Here is a 21,869-nt window from a genome sequence, read left to right as displayed (position 1 = left end):
ATTCCAAAATAATCTGTGCTGTTCGTACTAGTCGTGTGGTAACGCTAAATATTTCACGCACCACAATCGTCATCGATTCTCCATTATTTTTTTATATTTACTCGAACACCCTTGACTTTTCGTGAAAAATAAATGTTACACCTTCTTCTTCGATAAAAGGAAAATAAAGCGCAACTCACGTGTTCTTAAAAATATAAAATCTTGATTGCCAATATTTTGGAACATGTTGATTTGCGACTTACCGGAATGTTCGTACTTGTGTCTCGCGAGTGAACTGTGCTTTGAGAACGTCTTGTCACACTGATCGCAAAAGTATAATCCTTCTTGTTCGTTCTCGGCAGGTGGAGGCGGTGCTTCTGTCGTCGTGGTGACTACGGGCTCGGTAGTTTTCGTTTGAATAACGGGTTGAGTCTGTAACGTAATTAAACGATTGTGGACTTGATATGAAAGTAGTCGATGGTAGAGTGGATCGACGCGTCTTTTTGAAAATATTTTTTCAATATTTCTTGCCGGTATTGACGATCGTTTTTACCTTGGGAACGATTTCCTCGTTTATAATGACCTCTACTTTCTTGGGATCAGCGCAATCGGTCGTTTCCTCGTCAATGACAAGAGGCGAATCATCGATATCTTCGACGTCGTTGTGAGGTTGTGAAAGAGGACGTATCGGCTCTTCTTTGGGAGCGCAAGGAGATGCGGTGTGTCTGTTCGATCCATTGTCGTTGTCTTTCACAACGGATTTCGCGTAAGCTTCTTTCTTCGAGAGATCGAGCGGTTGCTCGATATTGGTGTGATGGCTGAAGTTCGTCAGGGGCAAAAGTTCAGGAATTTTCGACTCTCTGCGATCTCTCGCCCGTGAATTTTGAAACCAAACCTTCGAATTAACAGAAAAACGGAGTTCAACTCGAAGTGTTCTCAACGAATCCGTGAGCAGCGTTGTTTTTTCAAAAGAATCGAAGCACTGCAACCTACCTGAACAACTCGAGTTGAAAAATTAATGTAATTCGCTATCATTGCAATTTCTTCTTTCTTAGGTCGTGGATTTATCGCGTAATATCCCTTAAGGACGGCCAATTGTTCGTCATCGATCAACGAGCGTGCTCTAACTCTCCTGCCTGATTCGTTCTGCGGCTGTGTGCTTTCTTCATCCTCGATTTCACCCTCCGAAGTTTCAATGCCGGCGTCCTCGGCTTTCCTCTTGATACTCGGACGCTCCGACGATGGTCGATTGACGTCCTCCAGTTTTGCGGCCAGACCTTCGCTTTGCGAATCACACTGATCCGCTGCTTGCCAATCCTGACTGTGAGTCATTTCACTCGACATCTCGCTGTCCTGATCCTGCTCAATTCATAACCGCACAGTTTTTTATTCATTCGTACAGTAAATAATTGTCACAACATTCCATAAATCCAACAGCTACGCTTTAATTATTGAAATAATAATCGACTGAATGATCACCTGATAATCTTCGTAGAATTCTCGCTTAATCGTAGCAGGAGACGAGGCCAATTTTCTCACATTCGCCTCAAGCAGCTGTTTCGTGACTGAGGTATTCACGGTCTCAAGAATTCTTCTAACAGCATCGAGGCCTTGAGGATCGCTGGGCAACGGTGAATTTTTTCCTCCCGTACCTTCGGTACCTTCCGAATCAGCCGTCGAGGGACTCATGACTTCGCGATGCGACTCGAATTGTTCGGCAACCTCGTCCAGTCGTTTCGTGTGCAATTGGTTGAGAATTTTACCGATCGAAGATTGCAAAAAATAGCTACCGAAGCCCATCATTTGCGGTAAGAGTGTCGGCATGTCGTAGATACCTTTAAATGTAAACAAATTATTATTCAGCTCGTTTCAATGAAATGGTGATTCGACAATGACTTTTAACAATTTTTTTCCTCGTTTCTATTTTCTACTTTTTTTTACCGCTCAATCAGTATATAAAAAATGTGTTTTAACCTGCTCCTTCTCGGTGTATGTCCTGATAATCGGAGGGCGACAATTTCGGTAATATCGGCATAAAAGTGTTGTTGTTCGAGACGTGAAGATCGACAGAATCCCGCCGCGAATTTGAGAGATTCTGTTGCGACGATTTTTTTGCGACGCGATCGACACTCGCTATCGAAGCTTGTCGTGTTTTTTTTAAATTCACTATCAAACATTTTTTCGAAGTCATGTGACTCGAGTACGAGCCCGAATGGGAGAAACGTTTGCTGCAATTGTTGCATTGGAATGGCTTTTCTCCACTGTGGATTCGGAGATGTTCCTGGAAACCGAGTTAAGTCAACAACATTATTAGGAACAATCCTGATAATTCCATCGAGTCTCTACGGTCATAAAAAAACAATTATCTCGTTTACGGTACCTTCAGATGATGCTTGAATTTGAAGGCCTTCTCACAGTGCGGACATTTAAATTTACGCAAAACTGCGCTTTCGTCGTGGCTGATCATGTGCCTCTGAAGACGATAAACGTTTGCGAATGTTTTATTGCACACTTTGCACGACTAAAATCAAATAAACACATTTTTAGGGGAGCAATAGGAAAAAACGTCAATTGTGTCAAAATTCAAATCGTGAGAACGAATGAACATCAATGTTTTCCCATTTAGATCGCATCATTTTTAAAACCCCAAATAAAAATAACAATATCGTCGTTATCGTACAAACGGGGGTCTCTAATCGGAATAGATTTTTTGAAAAATGCTCAAAGCTGCTCAATTTTTCAACAACGTCCTCAAAAGTATATTTTAATAAAGAAAAGGGCACAGAAATCCATCCTTGTGACGTACCGAACAATGCGTAGGTCGGATTAATAAAATATACTTACAACTTGGGAGAATTGAGCGCTGAGATCGTGTTTGTCGATGCTCGCGAACGAGGTTTTGTGAATATCTTCGAGATGAAGCTGAAGAACGTGTAAATCCCTACAGACCATGCCACACTGCGGGCATCGCTCGCCTTGCTTTACCGAGCCGGCCTCGCCTCCTGTGCCGCCACTACTGGCGACACCGGCGCCTCCTCCAGCGCCTCCACCACCACCGCGACCTCCTCCGCCCCCACCACCTTGAGCCGCCGCCACACCCGCGCTATCGGCAACTTCAGCAAGCTCAGCGCCGGCTTCGTCCTCGCTGCACCCTTTGCAAAACAAATCAGCGACAAATAATTAATACTAAAAGTACAAATACGTATCCAAGCCTTGTAAATAACTGAGATAAGAGAGTCTAGCGACATTTTTTTCATCCGCGTAGATTTTCAATTGGATTATTTTTTTTCGTTCGTTTGAAAGTCTGCAATTTGACAGTCATAAAAAAAAGTTCGCTCCTACACATACGCTCTGCGGGGAATAAAATAACGCAAAAATAACATTTTTGTCATCCAGGCAAGATAGCGTACATGTGTGAACGTTTCGCCACCGTTTGGTGGCGGTTTTTTATTTATGCTGGGTTCCTGCGCTGTACGGAAGAGTGCGCGCGCATACGTGCGAGTGTTTCGTGTCACTGCGGGCCTTCGGTTCGAAAAAATTGTTCGGATTTTTCGAAATTGTTAAAGACATCGAAATTTATGAAGACGAAAAAGCAGAAATCTTTGGAGAGTTTGAGAATGAAAAATTGACAAAATCACACCGCGATCGTGGCGCCGCATCGCGCACTGAGCCGGCAAGATGGCAAGCGTGATTTTCACCGTTCCCCGATATAACAGGTATGCTGTTTATACATATATACATCTGATTTGGGTCGACGCGAGTATAATCCGCGTGAATATCCTCTATTGCGGGTTTAGAGATTTTGGGGTTAGGATGGTGAGATAGCTGGCGTCGAAAAGTGCTGCGCGCATCGGAGTTTGTCATCTATAAATCAGTGCGTGTAAGAAGAGGGTCGTGGACGAAGGACGGCTGAAGAGGAGGGGGTGGAATGGCAACTTTCTGTGAGGGTATATTTTCGCAGGGGATCTAGTGGATTTTTTTATCCCCCCCGCTTTCGGTTCGGTCATGGCATTGACTGCTGTCGTGCTTGGGGAATCGCGAACAAAACGACGCGTGGAAAAGAGCGGGAGCGGCGAGGGGAGAGGGCATGAAAGGACCGAGCAGGCTTTCCGGGGTCCGGCAAAACTCTTCGTGCGAGGCTGTATTGTTTACTTGCTCTCTCTCTCTCGCTCATTCGCACCGGGTGGACTACGCCGTCGTATCGGGATATGCTGATGCCTCGTGCCACCCTCGGGGGTTATGTGGGACGCGTGTCAACGCACGCGGGTTCCTGCGGGCACGGGGAAAGTGGCACATGGCTCGTCGAGCGGTAAAAAGGGGGGAAATCGAGAATTCGCTATACCGTGACTACTCTCGTATGTAACGAAACGAGAAGGCAAGATGGGAGGCGCTTTCTATCGCTGCGTTCGTCGACTTGCGCCCTTTCTCGCACAGACGATTTTCGGGGGGCCTCACCCCTCGTTCCCACCGACGCTGCGCCCAGCATTCATCCTCGATAGATATTCGGCCTGTCGCACCGCGTGCACGTCCCGTCACCGGATAACTTTTCGGAACCCATTGTTCACGGCCACGGGAGTTTAAATGCCAAGCACACATTGACGCACACGCTCTCATAAGAGCGAGGGAGGCTGCGGGGAGAAATATTCCGACGAGCCGGGGCTTCGATGCGAACCACGGCGAAATGATTAGCGAAGGGGAGGGGGCAAACGTCGCGTGGGGCACGCTGAATTAAATCTCTATCCAATGATCCCGTACACCTTCGTCGAAAATAACACGCGACGGAGCTTCCAATTGACCGCTTCATTTCATTTTATTTTTTTCCTTCATTCACTCGATTCGGTAGATTTTTTTTTTTTAGTCCAAATTTTATATTTCCCACTCAATGCCTGCAGCACTTTTTGCCTCGTCAATCGAATTAATATGATTTCTGATGCGGGCAGGGAGTTGTGAATGAGCCTGTGGGCACGGATGAGGGTGAAACGATCCGTCACGTTTGCTCTACCGCGTTCCTTCGGAGTCATTCCTTTTGTCCACCTTCTGGTTAGATCGGGGTGGACGATCAGTAAGGATTCATTAAGGAGGGTGGATCGCAACGTTACAACGTTGCCATACTAAACCATGTTACAAATATAAAGAATTTCAAAATTATAAGAATTTCATCAAATTTGGTAAATGTATTCTTTAAATATATATAAGAGAATGTACATTTTTAGAACGACGCTGAAGTTTGCAATGTTGGAGTCCAACGAAATTAACGAAAATAACATTTATATTCGCTAATTTTTTATTTCACGAATCATTGGTGTAGAGTGAAAAACTGCGAATTGCAAATTAACCAGGTAACAGAATTGGAGAATTACTGGAATTATTGGAGAGTTTTTTTACATCATTTCGTTGGACTCCAACGTTGCAAACTTCAGCGTCATTTTTTTAGAGAATGTACATTTTTAGAACGACGCTGAAGTTTGCAATGTTGGAGTCCAACGAAATTAACGAAAATAACATTTATATTCGCTAATTTTTTATTTCACGAATCATTGGTGTAGAGTGAAAAACTGCGAATTGCAAATTAACCAGGTAACAGAATTGGAGAATTACTGGAATTATTGGAGAGTTTTTTTACATCATTTCGTTGGACTCCAACGTTGCAAACTTCAGCGTCATTTTTTAGAGATCTTTCTACCACATGGCTCTCGAGTAATTGAACACTAAAGTTCACGTGTATAAGCACAGAGCTTACATACATCTCGCGCATAAGAACTTCGATTTAAGGTATTTCCTTCACGAACCTGAACTCTCTGCAAAAAATTGATTTTAATTTACAGTTAAGTACAAGTGCGTGCTAATGGATTGGCGAAATTTCAGGTCTGGTTATCGAACATTTAATGAGGAATGAAAATTTGAAAAATCGTAAAATTTATACGGGAGCTTACGGAGTTACGTCATCATCACATTTCTATTCAATAATACGACGCTGAAGTTTACAACGTTGAAGTCCAACGAAATGAAGGGAAAAAAAACATTTGTAATTCACCAATTTTTATTTCACGAAGCATCGGTGTAGGTTGAAAAACTACAAATTGGGAATTCGGCAGGGAACGAAATTGGAGATTAACTGGAATTATTCGAGATTTTTTTTACATCATTTTAACACTCAATGTCTCTAAATTCCTGACACAAAATGCCTCACTCACGGGTAGAAAAAAATGTAAGGAATCTATAGCGACGATAAAAATAAAGGGTTACCGAATGTTTAAGGAAGTTGAGGCATTAGAACGAAAATGATGTTATCTTACATCTTATCAAGAGACTCGGTAGAGTCTCGGGACAAGTACATTGACAGCCCTGTCGTCTGCTGGCAATAAAACGATTCGCGGTGGTGGGGGTAAAATTGGCATGTCATTTTCTTTAATTGCGAAGCTCATGAGTTATGTACGGCTTTGAAAATTGAACTTTCAGCTAATTATAGAGTGAAGTGTAAAAAAAAATCAGTTAAATTTTCAGACAGTTTAGGAGCGTCGTTGCTGAGAAAAATCAATAAAAATTTGGGCCAAATAACATGTAAATCTTATGGAAGTCAAGACACATTCAGTGATATCAATGTTAAAAATGATGCTAAAAATATGAAATTTTTTGGGCAACATGAGCAAGGCTTGCTGAATAATGTAAATTTTTTTTCAGATTTATTAGGAGATTTGCTGAGATTATATTAATAATAATCTATTTCGCGTGCAGTTTTTTGAGGCTAGGATCGTCACCGTTCGTGTTTTCGAATGAGCTTTCACCCATTTTTCGTCTTTTTTTCCCCAACTTTTCTTTAAAGTGTATGCAACATTACCAAACTGTAAACTGGCCTAACTTTTGAAAGGTACAGGTCATAACTTTTGGGTCAAAAAAATGACTGTACAGCCTCAAATTCTTTAAAAGAATTAACGATGGAAATTGGAAAAATGGGAGAAGCAGAAGCTTTTCCCACGTAACAGCGACTTTTCAGAGGTTAGAAATCAGTCCAAATTTCGAGTGCCCTAGTTTGGGCCGCCAAAAAATAGGGGTCGTGCGAAAGGAAAGCCTTAACGCTCAATTATTCGATAACCGTGTGGTAAAAAATGTTTAAAAAATTGTATTTGTATACTCGATGCCAAAGAATGTTACCACCAAATTTGAACAAATTCTGATTATTTTGATTTCGTGATCCAGCCTCCTTAACATTTCTGAATGTTTCGATTAACTTTCGACCGTCACGTTTTCTTGTTTTTCTCCAAAATTCAACGAAAATAAAAGCATCGAATCGAACGAGGTTTTGAAAGATGAAAAAATTGGCAGCTTTCGTCGGGGATTAATTTTTGAAAATAGCAGGAAAAATTGGAGGCTTCCCCTCGTACCAAGAACACACTTGGAAGACTCGACGAAAAAGAGATTTTTAGTGCTTTTCGAACGATCGCACTGGAATAATTCACGTTTCTATTTCGAGTACGAGGCGGTAACGCGAGCATTGTTTTTTATAATCGGAATTACTATCGAAGCAATAATCTCGTGACGGAGCGTTGGAGTGATATCGTCGGGTTGCACGGGTCGCGGCCACGTGCGATTGCGTTCGAAGCATTAGCTCGGACGCGCGCGCACATGTGACTCGGCTGGAACGAACGAAAGTTGCTTTGTCTCGGAAAACGATGCGGCGATTTGTTCTACGAACGGTCGCGGGGAGAAAAATTTGATTGCACGCGGAGGATCGTTTCCTTCATTCGCGATTTTTCAGCTCTAACCTCAAATTTAGTCAGTCGCTTCGAAACTAGAGAAATCGAGTGGAAAATCGTTATCGAAATTTCTGAGAACGCGCCGAAAAAATGTTCATTCCCACATTGGCTGGCAACGCTCAGGCCGCGCGCGACGCCCGCCTTGCTACACGCGAAAGCCATACGCGAGACGACCTTCGTACAAAGTTTCTCGATCGATGGCCGTGCCCTTTAAGAGGAAAGCACATAGCAGCAGCCCAGAGGAGCCAAGATGGGCGACGCCGTGTAATTCGGGCGGCGGGCGAACGAGAGCGACGCGCGGCGATTACGTCATCGGCTCCACGCTCTCCTCTCGTGGGGGATTAATCCGTTACGGGCGCGCTACTTTCTTTATTTTCATCGTCCTCCATCGCCATCGTGACGCTGCCGACGCTTTACGATCTAATACAATTAGGGATTCTCCCGGTAAAGGATACGCGATCGACGCTCTTCAAAAAAATATCCACCCTACCTTCGATTTCATTCCTGCCGAACTTTTCACCGGGAGAGAAGAAAAAAATGGAAAAATCGATCCTCGAGCCGCTGTTATGCACGGTGTTGGAAAATCCGTTTTTGCCGAAGGATGAGCATGAAAAATCATTTTTAGAGATGCTCCCACTGATGGATCGCTGCGCAGTTGATACGAAAACACCGTTTATTAAGGCAACTCCTGTACTGCGTGCTATAGTCAAATGAGTGCTAAACTTTCAAAACGCTTTATACCAAGTTTAACGTACTGATTAAATGTATTGTTAGTGGATTTGTATTACAGCATATCTTATTAAAATATAAAAATATTGAAAACGCTAGTTTTGCAAAAGCATCAACTGATAAATGCAAATTTCCACGCTGACGCATTTTCACTGGTATTTTTCAAAGAATTATCTCTGTTTTTTCATCGATTTCATTGCACCGAGTCTCATTTTGATCCTCAACCGATCTTCTACGAATTCACCGCGTAAATTTTCCTTTGAACTCATTCCTTCACAAATTATGAATGAAAAAGTTTTTTCACTCAACGAACAATTAGCTGCAACGGTGAAACAATCAAGTTAAAAAAAACAATTACATGGTGGATTCATAGAGGACCAGTTGACGAACACAATGAGACTTGTTGCAATAAAATCGATCAAAAAACGAAGATAATTCTTTGAAAAATACCAGTGAAAATGTGTCAGCGTGGAAATTTGCATATATCGCTCGATGCTTTTGCAAAACTAGCGTTTTTTATATTTTTACATCTTAATAAGATATGCTCTAATACAAATCCACTAACAATACATTCAATCGGTACGTTAAACTTGGTCTAAAACCGTTTTGAAAATTTAGCACTCATTTGACTAGCATGCAGTACAGGAGTTACCTTAACGTCTTGAAAAAGCGGCTTCGATGCGTTTGAAAACAGGAGAGAATGGGAGAAAGAAACTTTCTCTACTGAGCCGGAGAATGACCTGTTTCGTTGTCTCGATGTTCGTGTCGCCGCGATGCCTACCTCGCCCCCCCCCCCCCCCCTGCGCCTCGCTCTCCTCTTTTCGTTTCTTTGAAGAATCGCCACGCGCGATCAGCGCTCCTCGCGAGCGCTTCGCGTAAGAAAAAGAGAGAAAACGTAAATAAAAACAGAAGTAGACGGGGAAAGGGGAGAGCGGGCGGCTCTCGGACGGGGTTAAAAGGAGATGGAAGCAGGACGGAGAAAGATATAGGCACGCACGTCGAACGATTTCTCGGGGAGAGGTCGTTGAGCCTCTCATCTCGCGGACAGGGCGGGGCCGCCATTATTACAAACGGGCGAAACTTCTCCGGTGTGGCAAATTTGTGCGAAACGTGAATTACGCGAAGCCAGTGGCGTGCAGGAAGACCAACGGGAAGGATGGGGGAAAATATTATTCCGAAAAGTCAATCTCCGAACGCGGGGATTTTAGTTAAGGTAGATGGGTGAATATTTGCTATTTAAGATTACGCGATGATTTTTTTGTAGACAAAAATGAGCAGCAAATTAACTATTGCACATCGACTTTTGACACTTATCGCTCCGGCATATGAAAGTCGTACACACATGAAAATTTAATGAATTTTTTCATCACTTATTTTCAAGATTTCGCAAAAAAAATCGATCCTCGTATTTCGTGGATATTCAATACACATGTATATTAGTTTTTGAACCGCACCGTTGTGAAAATCGGCTGAAATATTAAAAAATGTCTGATGAAAAATCATTCGGATTACACGATAAATGGATTGGTAACGTTTGACAACGCTGCATTCAATTATTTTCACATGTGACGTCAGTTCGACCTTTTCGTCATATTTCGTCGTTCGTTTGCTTCGCCACGTTTTTTTGTCAGGTTACAAAACGACCATTTTTATCCCGGTAAACTTTTTTGTCGTCCATTTTTTCATTTGCCTCCACTGCAATACTACTTTGAACGGTAAACTCGCTTCATCACCTATAAAATTAATAAACAAAAGTGACAGCGTGACATCAACAGCAGCCGCGGCCGTTGCACCACGCTAGTCAAAATGAAACTCTTCAATCCTTTTTTCAATAATAAAATTGTATAAAAATGCTGGTTCTCTACCGATTATATTTATAAAATAATAAAATTATTATTTCAAAATAAGTTTCGTCTTGAAATTTTCGAAAAAAACGATGCTGAAGTTTGCAACGTTCGAGTCCAACGAAATGAAGAAAAAAACATTTGTAATTCACCTATTTTTGATTTTACGAAGTATCGGTGCAGATTGAAAAACTACGAACTACCAAATTCGGCAGGGAACGAAATTGGAGAATTATTGGAATTATTGGAGGTTTTTTTTTTAGATCATTTCGTTTGACTCCAACGTTGCAAACTTCAGCGTCATTCGAAAAATATAGTTGGTGCTAAAATCACGTAACCGTCACCCATCGATTTAAGGTAAGAGTCGCGCGACTCTATGGTCAAATGACTATTTATTAATCGTCGAGATAAAATAGGGTCTCAGAAAGGTTTTCTGTATTGAATAAATCTTAGAACAATTTAAGCTGTATTCGAATAAATTTATACAAGATCATATTTAATAATTTATGATTAGAAATATATTATGATTGCTTATTTGACTCGGTTTTTCAATATATATATATATCGGTTCTGACCTGACAGTTGACAGATACCTATAGCCTCCAAACTCGCCGGCTATCACGAAAAGTATATATGTATACATTCTTAACGTTGCCAAGTATATCGAGTCACTTCATGGCAGTCGATCTCCTACCATTTTCTGAGTTTTCATCGAGATTATTAAAAAAATTCTCTTTGAATGAGTCGATGGCCCTATATTTTTATGGTCGCATTGAAATCTTTATAATATAATCTATGTGGAGCAATTTTAACATGAACTATATCTAATCGATAAGGAAATGAATTCTGCACTCATAGTGTTGGCTGGATGGGTTTTTCTCATAAGATGTCGTGTTATATTTCTATTTTTTATCGTAAATTTCATGACGCTGGAGTTTCCAACGTTGGAGTCCAACGGGAATGATCTAAAAAAACTCTCAAATAATTCCAGTAAATCTCCAATTTTCTTCCTTGCCGAATTTCCAATTCGTTATGTTTTAAGCCGCATCAATAACTCGTGAAATAAAAAAAATAATTAATTATAAATCTTTTTTTCGTTCATTTCGTTGAACTCCAACGTTGGAAACTTCAACGTCGTGTAAATTTCTTGATATAATCTTCGGTAACCTATTAAATCCTTTAACCATATGTTTATCACGTAAAAATTCTATAATTTAAAAATCACGAGTTCGTCTAATATCGATTGTCGCGCGACTCCTACCTTCAATATGAAAATTTGAACTTTCTCACGTATCTGGGAAGAGGATCTCGAGCAAAAACATTGATTTTATTTACACAAAATCGTACTTCTTACGACATATCGAGACAAACAGCCCGATGTTTCGATCCCTCGTGTCCAATGTGTTCGTATGTCCACATCAATAATTTTATACGAACTTCCCTAGTCACAATGCTAGAGTGAAGCAAAATCTTGATACAAACTATCGTCACCGGATGACCGAATTCGAGGAACCAACGACTCGAAAGTATTTTCTATTATTTATAATCAAATCTCGCAGCGGCTCGATAGAAGTAGATAAAGTTTGCAAATTTTTCAATAGTTTTACCGTAATTGGAAATATGGGACGAGCAAAATTTCAATTCGTTTGTCCAAGGCGTTGAACTACTCGTTGTAAAAACTCGATAGCGACGCGATGATTTTTTGTTATCCTCGTTGCAGTGAAACGCATATAATAATGGGGTTAAGCCCTGCCGCGTTCACTATCGCGTTCATCAAAGTTGAATAAAGAGCTACCGCACACGCGATACGCGATTGAAAATACCGCGAGAGAGAATCTTGGCTGGAGAGCGACGTCAGGAGCGAGCGCGCCGCAAACGAGATGTGGAAGCGACGAGAACGAATTCGATTTTTATCATCCTTCGCTGTATATTATAACACGCGCGTGGACATTCTTCTCCCCTTCTCCGAGCGTTCGTACTTCACCATTATTTTTCTTTTTTCGTTCTTTATATTGCTCTCGAACTTGTGTCCCTCTTCGCACCGTTCCGCGAGCGCCCCCTAGAGCCGAGCCACGTGTTCTTTCGCCTACATGTGCGACTATGTTTCCTTATTTATTTTCGACATCGCCATAACCCGTGCGCGCAACGGCAGTTCGAATTTCGAAACGTGACCGAAGGAGAAATCGCCCGGACAAATTGCCGAGGTACCCTCACCGTTTTCGACCTTTCATTCTGGCCATTCTGGCCTACATATATCGAACCTTCGGCCATTTTATGCTAATGAAACATCGGATATTTTCGCTAGATAGGCCTCGGGAGAAATTCTTCTCAAAGCTGGATAAAGACACGAAGAGCGTGACGATGCGATTCGACACAAATTTCCTTTCGTTTTATTCAACTCGATCGATTCGCATTGGTACGGTAAAAAAAATGTTGTCCTTGATCGAAATAACATTTTGAATTTTGATCGAAGAAAAACTTCTTTTTGAAAACATTTTAAAATTGTTTCTTAGATCGTAATGAACCAGTGGAATTTTTATTTTCAATTATAAAACCGAAAAGTGGCTTAAAAACTATTTTTTATTTATGATTTTGAATTTTCGGGTGGAAACCCCAGCCGCCGTGCCGTTTCACACGTAAACAACACGACTGCGAAGACCAAGCAACAAGATTTGTGAAGATAATTAGTTTTGATGTATATCATTAATGTCTCGTGCCTGAATGCAATAATACAAGTGCGAAAACTCCGCAAAAACTGTGCATTTATCGCCACCGTCAACGTATTTGTCATTGGCAGATTTGAACTTTCTGCTTTCACAAAACCCTCTTCCATGATGCGATTTTAATAAAACAAATGATAAAAGTCCACAAGTGTCATAATAACTTGTAAAATTTCAAAACAACCCTGAGCGCGCGATAAAAATCTACATTGTTTACTATCGGAGTGAAGTAACGTTGGAATCCAATATGGGGGATGGCGTTTCGGATATTTGAAAAACAGATGAAAAAAGACGACTTTTAAAATCGAGTTATAAAATTTACGTTGCATTTTTATGAATAAATATTGACGTTACTCGTTTACTTTTTACGAAATCTATCATAAATACGGATTTTTATATTTTTTTTCTTACACGGTCTAAAAAATTCCATCCTTCCGGCGGAAACTTGAGAGCAAAAGATTTTCGAATCGATCGAAATCCATAATTGGCTTTCCTCATCACGCGTGTTTACACACATGTGCGAGCCTGCCCCAAACACTTGTCCATCAACAATTCAGGATGAACGAGGCACAAAAGACATTTCGATGCGAGGTCATTGACCGGAGCACACGAAGAAAAATTACGAACTGAAAGAATTGTGAAACTGTGCGAAACAAACAGGTGCGAAATGTATGAAAAAACATGATACTGCGCGGACTCCCCCCCCCCCCCCCCCGACCGCCCTCCCGCTGCAACATCAAATTCGTCACACAAAGCGGACAGAATCAAATAAAGAAATAAGAGCGAGCTTACCCGGTTATCTCGTTGACTCGTGGACTCTCGTAAACAAATACTCATCGTGTGTTTCGAGCGTACTACTGCGTTTCACGCTCTTCATCAGGTATGAAAAAAGACTGTGGCTATAAACTTTGCACTTTCGTGATTACGCATTGGTTAACGAACGCCGAGTTTACTCAAGATTGGTAATGAAAACAGACGAGAAGGAAAGTCTGTGAAAAACTTGATAAATATGAAATATTTATGAAAATGATGAATTTAAGAATGAAAAAAAGTCAGATCATGCGTTACTTGTGATTGAAAAAAGCAATGAACTTTTTTGCCCTTTTCATAATCAAAGAAACGATTAAAATTTATTATCGCGATTAATAAAATCATGTGTCACTTATTCGTTGAGATTCATAAATTTTGAATATATTGATAGCGGCTTAAATACTTTCGTAGTAAAATCGTCAAGCGAAATGTGACAAGAGCCATTTTCTACTTGTATATGCGCACGCGCATATCTATATTTTAAACCAGCTGGCTCGTGCTGTTGTCGAACCTTCCACTGTTCATGTCGTTATTACTCGTTAACCTCAAACGAGTGTTTTTCTTTTTCCATTCCCAAGTTATTTTCACCGGTAACAAGGCTCCCTCGAGACATCATTGATATCTAAAAACATTATGTTTTCTTATTCACGTTTTGGGCTCTTTGAAGTTGGGAGGATCGAGTTTCATGGAATCCAAATCGTCGCAAGAGCATGTGTATAACCCGCCAAAAAATGACGACGCTGAAGTTTGCAATGTTGGAGTCCAACGAAATGAAGGAAAAAAACATTTGCAATTTACCAATTTTTTATTTAACGAAGCAACGGTGCAGGCTGAAGAATTACGAATTGGAAATTCGACAGAGCCGAAATTGGAGAATTATTGGAATTATTGGAGAGTTTTTTTACATCATTTCGTTGGACTCCAACGTTGCAAACTTCAACGTCATAAAAAATGTGATTTTCGTTTATTGTTTTCTCGACAACTGGACGATGGATCCTGTAATAAATCGAGGAATAGATGCACGCTGATGTTTCTAGCATATTTCCAAATTTCAATTCTCAAAGTCGGAATTTTCGATTTCCATTAGATTCGCGTGAACTTTAATGAGTTGGCTAGAGTTCGGGGAGGGGGGGAGGGGGGGGGGGGGGGGGGCGAAAAAATTCGAGAATACGTGGAGCAACGTCGGCACGTGCGTTTCTCGTTGAATAGCGATAACACAGCCACCTACATCGTCGTGACCGAGACGAAGTAGTGCGATCTCTATGTATATACGTGCGCGTGTGCGTGTCAGCGCGCGCGCGCGTTTACGAGCGTGTTTGTAATGAGGTCTAGAATCAAGACGTGTTTCTCCACCTCGCGCGCTACACGCATATATACGGGTCCGATATCCACGCTAATTCGTCCAATTTACTCATCCCGATAAGAGAGACACGATCGCGTATATATACGGGGGCAGGTCGTAGGTGAGAAATTGCGAAATTGCTCGACGCCGGTGTCGCTTGCTGCGATACGGAATTATGAACTATTTCAAGCAAAGCTTCTCCGCGTCATTCAAATAACCCATATCCGTATTGGCCTCTGCGTATTATAAATCTCTCCCTTCATTAGCCAATATTCCTTATCATTGATCAATTTCGTCAAGAATATTTATTTCATCGTCTGCTCCGCGTTCGTATCGTTGGATCCCAGATAATTTATTTCTCGTGGAATTCAAAGTTCGTGCGCAAACCTCGGGCATAGAAAAATCCATGAAATGGCCTGAAACAGTCAGTATTTTGGAATTGAGACGCCGCGAGTCTAATCGATTTGTTCGTTAATCATTAAGGCGTGAAAGGAATTAAGGTATTCCTTTCACGAACCCGAAATCCCTACAAAAAATTGATTTTAATTTACAGTAAAGTACAACTGCGTCCGAATAGATTGGCGAAATTTCAGGTCAGTTAAATTTATACGGGAGCTTATGGAGAATCCGTCATCACCACATTTCTATTCAATAATTCGTACACCGAATAACCCTACATTCCTGATACAAACTATCTCACGGATAGAAAAAAATGTAAGGAATTCATAGCAACGATAAAAATAAAGGGTTATCGAATGTTTAAAAAAGATATCAACGATGGAAGTTGGAAAAATGGGAGGAGCAGAAGCTTTTCCCATATAACAGTGACTTCTCAGAGGTTAGGAATCAATCCAAATTTCGAGTGCCCTAGTTTGCGACACCAGAAGGAATACCTTAACGAAATATGGACTCGGTAGTTGGTGCAACTCGCTCGAGTTTCAAGCAATTCTATTGTATCGGGAGTACACATTTTTCTAATTTCTTATCGAAGAATACGTGACCTCTGGAGGTGCTCGGCGTCATCAACGTCGTCGTCGTCGTCGTCGTATGTAAATACTCGTCATATCTTATAAATGTACTTGTCTCAGAGTCGCTGCTGCCGCGACTCTAGATATGTGAAAATAAGTTTCTAGTAAGTACGTATAGAAACTTAATTTTTGTGCTCGTGCACACGACGACCTTTGGGACGAGCTTCGACCACGAAAGTTGCTGCGATATCGTTCGATCCCCCCTCCATCTGTGTCGCAAGGCACGCGTTATTTCATTCTTTTTTTCAAACGATATTTATGAAACCTTCGACCGCTGTTTCCGTCGTGAATACGAGTAGCGAGAAAAGGTATCGCGGTGTGTTTTTCTCGTTCTTTTCTGCAACCCAAGCCCTCAAGCCTTAAAATCTTAGCACAAATATAACTATGTATAAGCGTATGGGGTATCATTGAGGCACAACTTTGTAAGAAACAAAACGTGCGGGACGTAAATATGGCACGTGATTCAGGAAAGTGTACGTATATTTGCTGCGTTTATGCGTACGTGCGTGTAACTCTGAGCGATGTTGGCAGGTGCTGAGAATCGAATTCAGGGGATTGAAAAACGAGACGACGCTGAAGTTTGCAACGTTGGAGTCCAACGAAACGAAGGAAAAAAAACATTTGTGATTCACCAATTTGTTTATTTCACGAAATATCGGTGCAGCTTGAAAAAATACAAATTGCAAATTCGACAGGGCATTAAATTGGAGAATTACTAGAATTATTGGAGAGTTTTTTTTATCGTTTCGTTGGACTCCAACGTTGCAAACTTCAGCGTCCATGAAACGAGAAGGGAAAAGGGGAAGTGGAAGAAAGGGCGAGTGATCCATTCGTCGCTCACGATGCGGTTAACTTTTTTCGCCCATAATGAGGCCTCATTATTTTATTATTTAGAGAATCGTCGTCGGGACTTGAGGAAACTTTTTACTCGCGTCAAAATAGAGGGCGGGATTAAAATTCCGAGTTTTCAGTGGCCAGAAAGCTCAAAATTACGATGCTGAAGTTTGCGACGTTGGAGACCAAAGAAATGGACGAAAAAAAATATTCGTAATTCACCAATTTTTTATTTCACGATGCATCGGTGCAGGTTGAAAAACTACGAATTGCAAATTGGGCAGGCAACGAAATTGGAGAATTAATGGAATTATTGGAGGGTTTTTTAAAATCGTTCCAAAATTCCGAAACTGATCGCTGGTACTCGATATATACTTTACAACATTTGTAATACCGAAATATTGTCAAGGGATTTATTGTTGAGACGAAATTAAAAATAAAACCAGGAATAAAACAATATAAATCATAAAACCAACTGATGAAACGTCGACACAAAAACATAAGACAAAAACAACTATCAAATTCCTATAACCAGAGAGTCCGCAATTCCGAAAAAATGTTTGGCTAGAAAATTCGCCTCCTGAAAACTTCGTACAGTTGAAGGTTTCGAATATAAGAATATCGAATAACTGTTTAAGGAGGAACATCAGCTTCACGTAAAGTGAGGTTATGTAAACCCTGTTTGCTTTATTTATACGGGATTAACCCCCAAAAATACGTCATTGTTGGGTGGAATTTATGTGAAATATAATAAAATGGTAGAATGAAACGACCTCCAATTTTGCACACAGGCTCTTTAGAGTTCAAACTGTGGAATAGTACGTTTTTTCTAACCTATCACCATTTTTTATTTGTTTTTGAGTATGAAAAGAAGGGGTCCGTGGAGTTATTTCTTATGCGAAGGTGTTAAATATTCGAAGTTTGGAAATGATTTACTAAAAAATGGCTGAATTAAATGGATCAAAAATTGGAGAGGCTATAGAAAATATATCCAAAAATGTATTCTAAAAGTTTCATTGAGCTATCACCACTTTTCTCAAGCTGATGTTCCTCCTTAATAGATACACATTCGTGGATTTTATATTCACGAATAAAAGGTCAAGATTGTTAGAACATGAGCCTAAAGTTTGCAACGTTGGAGTCCAACGAAATGACGTGAAAAAACTTTCCAACAATTCCAGTTATTCTTCAATTCTGATACCTGTCTACATCAATAATTCGTGAAATAAAAAATTGGTAAATTACAAAGGTTATTTTCGTTAATTTTGTTGGACTCGAACGTTGCAAACTTCAGCATCGTAAGATCACCTTTTACCTGAAATCGTATTTGTAACATTTTTATCGTTACTTGTACCCTTCTCCATAATTTACAATCAACGAGGTAGACTCGCTGACGTCTTCTTTACGAAACTCATGATTTTTAATTACAAAAACCCGAAATATTGGACTTCCGTCATTCTAAATTCGAAATTTAAGCCCCGCCCCGTATCGAGTTCGTTATTTTTTCCAATTGGACGTACAAGCGCGTTTTTGGGCTACAGGGAAACATAAATTTGGCTCGAAAAAAGAATCCGGGCAGTCAGTAGCGTATAGTAGTAAAAATAATGAAAAGTGTATTAACGAACGTCGCTTACCTTTGAACGTATTCCGTACGAGAGTCATGCTCATATTAGATCGTTAAGCCTCCGTATGATTCCAGCCGTTTTTGGGTCGATGTCGACCCGCCGAGTGTAAAAAAGTAAGTATTTCGTGATTTTCAACGAAAATTTTGTGTATGTATTAGGTCACGCGCGGCAATAACCTCCCGAGAGGTATATTATTTAATGAAAAATTTTTACGACGAAAAAGTACGAGTAAACATCGTTGAACGACGTTGGATATCGTCGTTCCAAAAGCAGCTCGTGATTGAGCTTCTTTCTCGTACAAATAATCGCCGTTGAGATGTCGCCGCGGTAGAATATTCTCAGCGTCACATTCGCGTTCGTGAGGAGCCCATAGGTCTGCGAAGCGCGACCAAGTCTCATTCGTAAACTCCACCGTTGATATTATCGTTACGGTCAAACTAGTTTCGGTGTTTCTCTGTCTGTCAAATACTCGATGTTTTTGCGAAGAGCGCGTGGCCGACGCGCGGTACGAGGATGGGCCACGATTTCTACAAAAATTTATTTTTCCCCTGGCAAGACGAGCTCCGATCGCCGTGCGCACCGAAAAAACATGTGATGCGTGTGTACGCGCGCGACCTCACAGAAGCAGCGCGCGATATGAAGCGAGGAAGCAGAAAGAACGTGAAGCTCGAAGATTAAGGAACTCGGACCAACAGGCGCGCAGAGATCGTCAAAATCGTAATCCAACATCCGGGAAATGATTTTTCGGGAGTCAATTTTTCCGTTTAAATCTGCGAGTTAAGCGAGAGCAGCAAAAAACTTTGATCGTTGTTCAGCGGTAAGTTTCGTCGAGTGTGCGCACTTAAAAATTCACTGTGTTTTCCAAATAAACTGGTATTCGTTGTCGTCCGGTAGTCGGTGCGCCGCTCGACGACTTTCAGTGGCATCAGGTGAGGGCGAGCAGTGTATCGAGAAACGGTGAAGCCAGGCAGTGATTCTCGTCAGTCCGTCAGTGCGTGTAATCCTTCTCCGTGAAATACTGCCTCCTGCTAGCTACGGTGATGATGATGATGATGATGATGATGAGTCGTTGACGACACGAAAGTAGTATCAGCGATGTTGGTTAGGTGGCGCAGTCTCGCGAGCCGATGCGTATACATATGTATTCCGTGAATGTGTGCACGCTCGCTCGCACACATGTACGTAAAGAGACATGTGCGAGTGTAAAATATCGTGTCTAGATTTTTTTCACTCGGGTTTATCGACGAGTGAGCGCGGTGTACCGCGATACCTCATCTGGGGAAGCGAGGAAGCGCGTCGGAGAGAGAAAAGAGTCGGATCGAGCGAGTACCGGGCCGAGGGGAGACGGGGGACTGGATGAAAGAAAGATGCTGTGCGATCTCGAGGTAGGAACTGCGAAATAGTGGGGAAAGAAAGATCGCGATACAGTCGAGTGAGATGTACGTGTATCCAAATGTGCTCGGGAGGATGTTGCGTGGGTGTGTGTGCCGTATGTACAAAGGTGGATATTGTTTTACGAAGCACACTCGAGGCTCGAAGAGGTTAGGTGCGTCGCGGTAAATCGGACGCTGAATTGAAATAAAAATTATAGATAGGTAGAAATTCGTTAGGAGCGTTGTTTCGATACTTAAATGACGCGTATTTTTTTCAGCAGCGCTGCTATCCGTGAGATTTCGGATGAATCGTCGAGTATTTATTAGTAGCTTTTCTTCCGATACGTTCTCCGCCGCGAATTCTCCTAGCGAGCTTTCGGAATTCGAGGTTAGTCATTGGATAGAGAAAAATTTGGGGAAACGTAGCGCGCGACGCGGAGATCTCGCCGTATTTTTAATTTCCTTTGTTTACGTATTTATTGTATGGAAAAATCGCGTGCGTGCAGCTATTTTCCTTTTTTTCGTGGAGTCTCGAGGTGGAGAGGAGCGAGAGCGAGATCGCGTGCGATTATGTACATAAGCGATTGCTGTTTTCTGGGCTCTCCCGGTGAAACGAGCTTTGTACAGGTCGACGATAGACGCGAACCGTATTGCGCCCTGCTCTCTTGATGCTGCTTCGCGCTCTCTTTTCGTCTCCGTCTCTCTCACTCGCCAGCCGCCCACGTACAACGCCCCCTCCCCTTCGCTCACTCTTTTTGAAGAACACGCTCACCATACGCGCCCTCTCGCACGGACGCGTGAGAGAAACATTTTCTTCTTTCTTCTCGTTATTCACTGTATATTGCACTTTTAACCAACAAACTTTTTGTCTTCGGCCACTGCACGTTTATTCTACTTATTCGTTTATCGGAAAAACTCCCGCGTCGCGTTCACCGCTCGCAATTTTTTTTATTTACGCGCACACGTCTACACACTTATTTACAAGAATACATACATGTATTTACGAACATAGAGTCGAAACTGGGGACAAAACTTCGTCTATTGACGTATCGACGTATTTTTTTTCTTTTATGCATGTACGATGCGTCCGACGCGGAGTACGGAGGGCGAGGGCGAAGCCCCGCGCGCGTGTTACAGCTTTTTCCTTCTTGGATGAAGCACTCGGTCACTTCATAACTTTTGACTGTACTCGGTACAATACCGTGGGTATCGTGGTACGTGAAACGCGTTCAATTAGATTTTTCCTCGGTTGCGGGTTAAAAAAAAACTCTTGTTTCGACAGACGCGTAACTCCGTTGTTTTTGTTTTTTGTTGAATAAACAAATAATAGAACGGGGGAGGGAAACGAAAGGAAGAAGAGAAGAAGGAACGAAGGAACCGAGAGACGCTTGCGGCCCTCGCGGTGCTAGGGCATGGCAGCAGGCAAGCAGGCAGAATGTCGCGGTGTACTACCAGCCAAGAGTAGCTCACCGGTACCCGCGCGCTGCTGCTGCTGCTGCTGCTACGCTTCTCTCTCGCCTGAAAGCACGTTCATCGACACACACCAACACCAACGTATGAACGTGCAAGGTAGCGGTACGTCCTGCTCGTGTGTTCGACGCAGGGGAGGCTGCGAACGAGAGAGAAAGAGGGAAGCGCGCTGATAGCGATGGGGGGAAAAGCTGGAGGAGGGGAGGAACGCTACGGGAGCTTTACTATAGGACACGAGCGATGGAGATGGGGTGATGGGTGATGGCGGTAATGGCGGACACGAAGAGATCCAGCCACCGCCCCCGTGTTTCTCCCTCTCTCTCTCTCTCTCTCTCTCTCCTTCGTTCGTTTACCTTCATTC

The 21,869-nt window shown here is 41.9% G+C and overlaps 1 protein-coding gene across 1 annotated transcript in view; it reads right to left on the bottom strand.

Moving 5' to 3' along the window:
- zfh1 (Zn finger homeodomain 1) overlaps nt 1-21,869 on the bottom strand; it is a 29,838-nt gene extending 7,969 nt beyond the window's left edge. Inside the window, exons 1-8 of the mRNA XM_043415649.1 lie at nt 18,675-21,869; nt 2,824-3,131; nt 2,360-2,500; nt 1,954-2,260; nt 1,459-1,814; nt 973-1,338; nt 533-874; nt 243-411 (exon numbers count right to left, since the gene is read on the bottom strand). Of these exons, the coding sequence (XP_043271584.1) occupies nt 243-411; nt 533-874; nt 973-1,338; nt 1,459-1,814; nt 1,954-2,260; nt 2,360-2,500; nt 2,824-3,131; nt 18,675-18,708 (2,023 nt within the window). The 5' untranslated portion in view covers nt 18,709-21,869. The remainder of the gene's footprint in view (nt 1-242; nt 412-532; nt 875-972; nt 1,339-1,458; nt 1,815-1,953; nt 2,261-2,359; nt 2,501-2,823; nt 3,132-18,674) is intronic.

This window comes from Venturia canescens, chromosome 4 (genome assembly GCF_019457755.1).
Source record: "Venturia canescens isolate UGA chromosome 4, ASM1945775v1, whole genome shotgun sequence".
NCBI lineage: Eukaryota > Metazoa > Arthropoda > Insecta > Hymenoptera > Ichneumonidae > Venturia > Venturia canescens.
Note: the sequence above shows the minus strand (reverse complement) of the source record. Positions and strands in the feature narration are given on the sequence as shown.